Consider the following 2,173-nt stretch of genomic DNA (forward strand, 5'->3'; position numbering starts at 1 on the left):
TTTTTTTTTTCCACAACAGTTAATTCAGTGAAAGTTCTATGGATGTCAAAATTCAGATTTTTATAGAATTAATTTTCATTAGGTACAGATAGAAACATTTTGCATATGTTTGACTACCTGGCTTTCATAGGCTATTAGATCATTTTATGCTACATACATTTTGAAGCCACACATGGCTAAACGATTATAAAGTTTGATTTTCCATGAATTAGCCTATTGATGAATGATAAATAACTTGCTTCAGAGCAAAACCCCAAATAGCTAGATAACCATAAGTTAGACAGAGAGAACATAGAAGGATGTGAAAACAGAGCTGACCAATAAGGCAGTGCTAACACAAAAAACATAACTCCTAGAATAATACACTTCACGTCCAGCCCGCAGCTGAATGGGCCGGTACGTGTTTACCATGGCAGTCCCGTCAGAAAACGTCAGGCTTGAAAATGCAGAAAGCTGCAAGACAAAGATAAAATGGTTTTCTTTTATTCTTATGATGTGTTAAAGTTTCACTTGTTTATACACAAAACAAATGACCTGTTCCTTGCTGAGTGGTATCGCTTTCTCAAATATTGTCCAGACCACAGCTTCAGAGCAGCCTGGTGTGGTGAGGGACCCCTGGTAGCGGAAGTACCTCTCCAGTTCATTATGAGGGACAATGAGCATGTCTAATGATACAGCTGACAGTGTTCCATTAGTGCCTAAAAAAAATTTTTTACAAGTTGTCATGAAGTTCCCGTTCTTTGTTCTAAGTATAGCCTGTCTAAATAATAATACATTATCAAACAGCTTCCTCCTGTATTTGAGATACTGCGACCTTGAGTGACTTTGTTTAGCACTGCTGTATATCAAAGAAAAAGCAATAAATTAACATATTTATTAAACCTTAGAGGTATATAAAATAACCTTACCAGGATGTGTAATATTTTTCAGAGAATTTATGATGCCATCATATTTTTTATTGGCACTTTGTGACTCCTGTAAAATAAGATGCATGCGACAAAACGCTGTTTTATTATCTGCAAGTAACAAACATTTAGAAAATGTGGTTTTACCTCATAAAAAAATCCAAGAACAGCAACTCCAGACGGGTCATTAATGGCCTGTTCCACAGAGTTGTACTTTTCTTTTATATGTACAATGTGAAGCTGTTAAAGATACAAAATGCATCCTTAGTTTCTGATCGATTCACAGATAAGTGTAGGAATAAAACATGTCTGTCCAGCTTATTTTGCGATGTTTCCAAATAAAGCTATTTTCTGTGTGAATTTTGCGATTCATTAGCCGCTGACAAAGTACAGTAACCGGTAACTATTTGTGCTATAAACCAGAGTGTTTATGAATATGTTAATAAATTAAAATAGTATGATAACAAATAGCACTTTACAATATCAAGCAGCATAACGGATTATTTCTGTAGAGCTAAAATGACTGAAAGTGGATGATACCGGAAGCCATGCACACTCAATTTACAAAATGGACGTGCCTGCTCTTACATTAAAAATAAGATGGATATCTCAATAGCCTGTTACCTCCATAGGATATTTCTCTCCATCTATAGTATGTTCTGATCCAGGTCCACCGTTCTTGCCCCAGTGCAGGTGAAGCTGCTGAGCTTTGTAATTGGCTCCTAAATTGGCTCCACTAATTGCTGCTCTGTCTGGCAGATTAACTTGCACTACAGATGATCAAATATATGGCGAAAATGGTTTATAAAGTGAAATTGATATACAGTTGCCAATAATAGGTAAAGGATATTCACCATTTAAATGTAGGCTATACTTAAGAGTAACTTACCCGTGTGTCCATTGTTTGTAATGAGAGTATTGATTGTATCTTGGTAGCCTGTAAACTGCACTGGGGTTAGATGATTGTCAAAGAGAGTTTTCTTTGTTACAATGTTAATGGGTGACTGTTTTGTATTTCCACAGGCTGTGGCTACTGATGCCCAGTCATCCGGTCCTATAAAAAAGTCATGCTATGTTAATATATATCATACAATATTGTTCAAAAGTTTGGTTTATTTAATGTCTTTCAAAGAAGTCTCTTTTGCTCATCAAGGATGCATTTTGTAAATCAAAATAAAAACAGAAATTCTGTGTGGTTTATTAAAATGTACAATAACTGTTTCTATTTTAATATATTTAAAAATGGCATTTATTCCTGTGATGGCAAA

The 2,173-nt window shown here is 35.1% G+C and overlaps 1 protein-coding gene across 1 annotated transcript in view; it reads right to left on the bottom strand.

The window, feature by feature from the left end:
• Positions 1-2,054, bottom strand: part of LOC107578356 (carbonic anhydrase 4-like) — a 2,328-nt gene extending 274 nt beyond the window's left edge. Inside the window, exons 1-7 of the mRNA XM_016264324.1 lie at positions 2,051-2,054; positions 1,795-1,959; positions 1,530-1,675; positions 1,053-1,145; positions 909-975; positions 535-698; positions 1-453 (exon numbers count right to left, since the gene is read on the bottom strand). The exon at positions 1-453 is cut by the window's left edge and continues 274 nt beyond it. Of these exons, the coding sequence (XP_016119810.1) occupies positions 277-453; positions 535-698; positions 909-975; positions 1,053-1,145; positions 1,530-1,675; positions 1,795-1,959; positions 2,051-2,054 (816 nt within the window). The 3' untranslated portion in view covers positions 1-276. The remainder of the gene's footprint in view (positions 454-534; positions 699-908; positions 976-1,052; positions 1,146-1,529; positions 1,676-1,794; positions 1,960-2,050) is intronic.
• Between the last annotated feature and the right edge of the window lie 119 nt (positions 2,055-2,173).

The sequence above is a fragment of the Sinocyclocheilus grahami genome, unplaced genomic scaffold (genome assembly GCF_001515645.1).
Source record: "Sinocyclocheilus grahami isolate Dianchi unplaced genomic scaffold, SAMN03320097.WGS_v1.1 scaffold9882.1, whole genome shotgun sequence".
In the NCBI taxonomy this organism is placed as follows: Eukaryota; Metazoa; Chordata; class Actinopteri; order Cypriniformes; family Cyprinidae; genus Sinocyclocheilus; species Sinocyclocheilus grahami.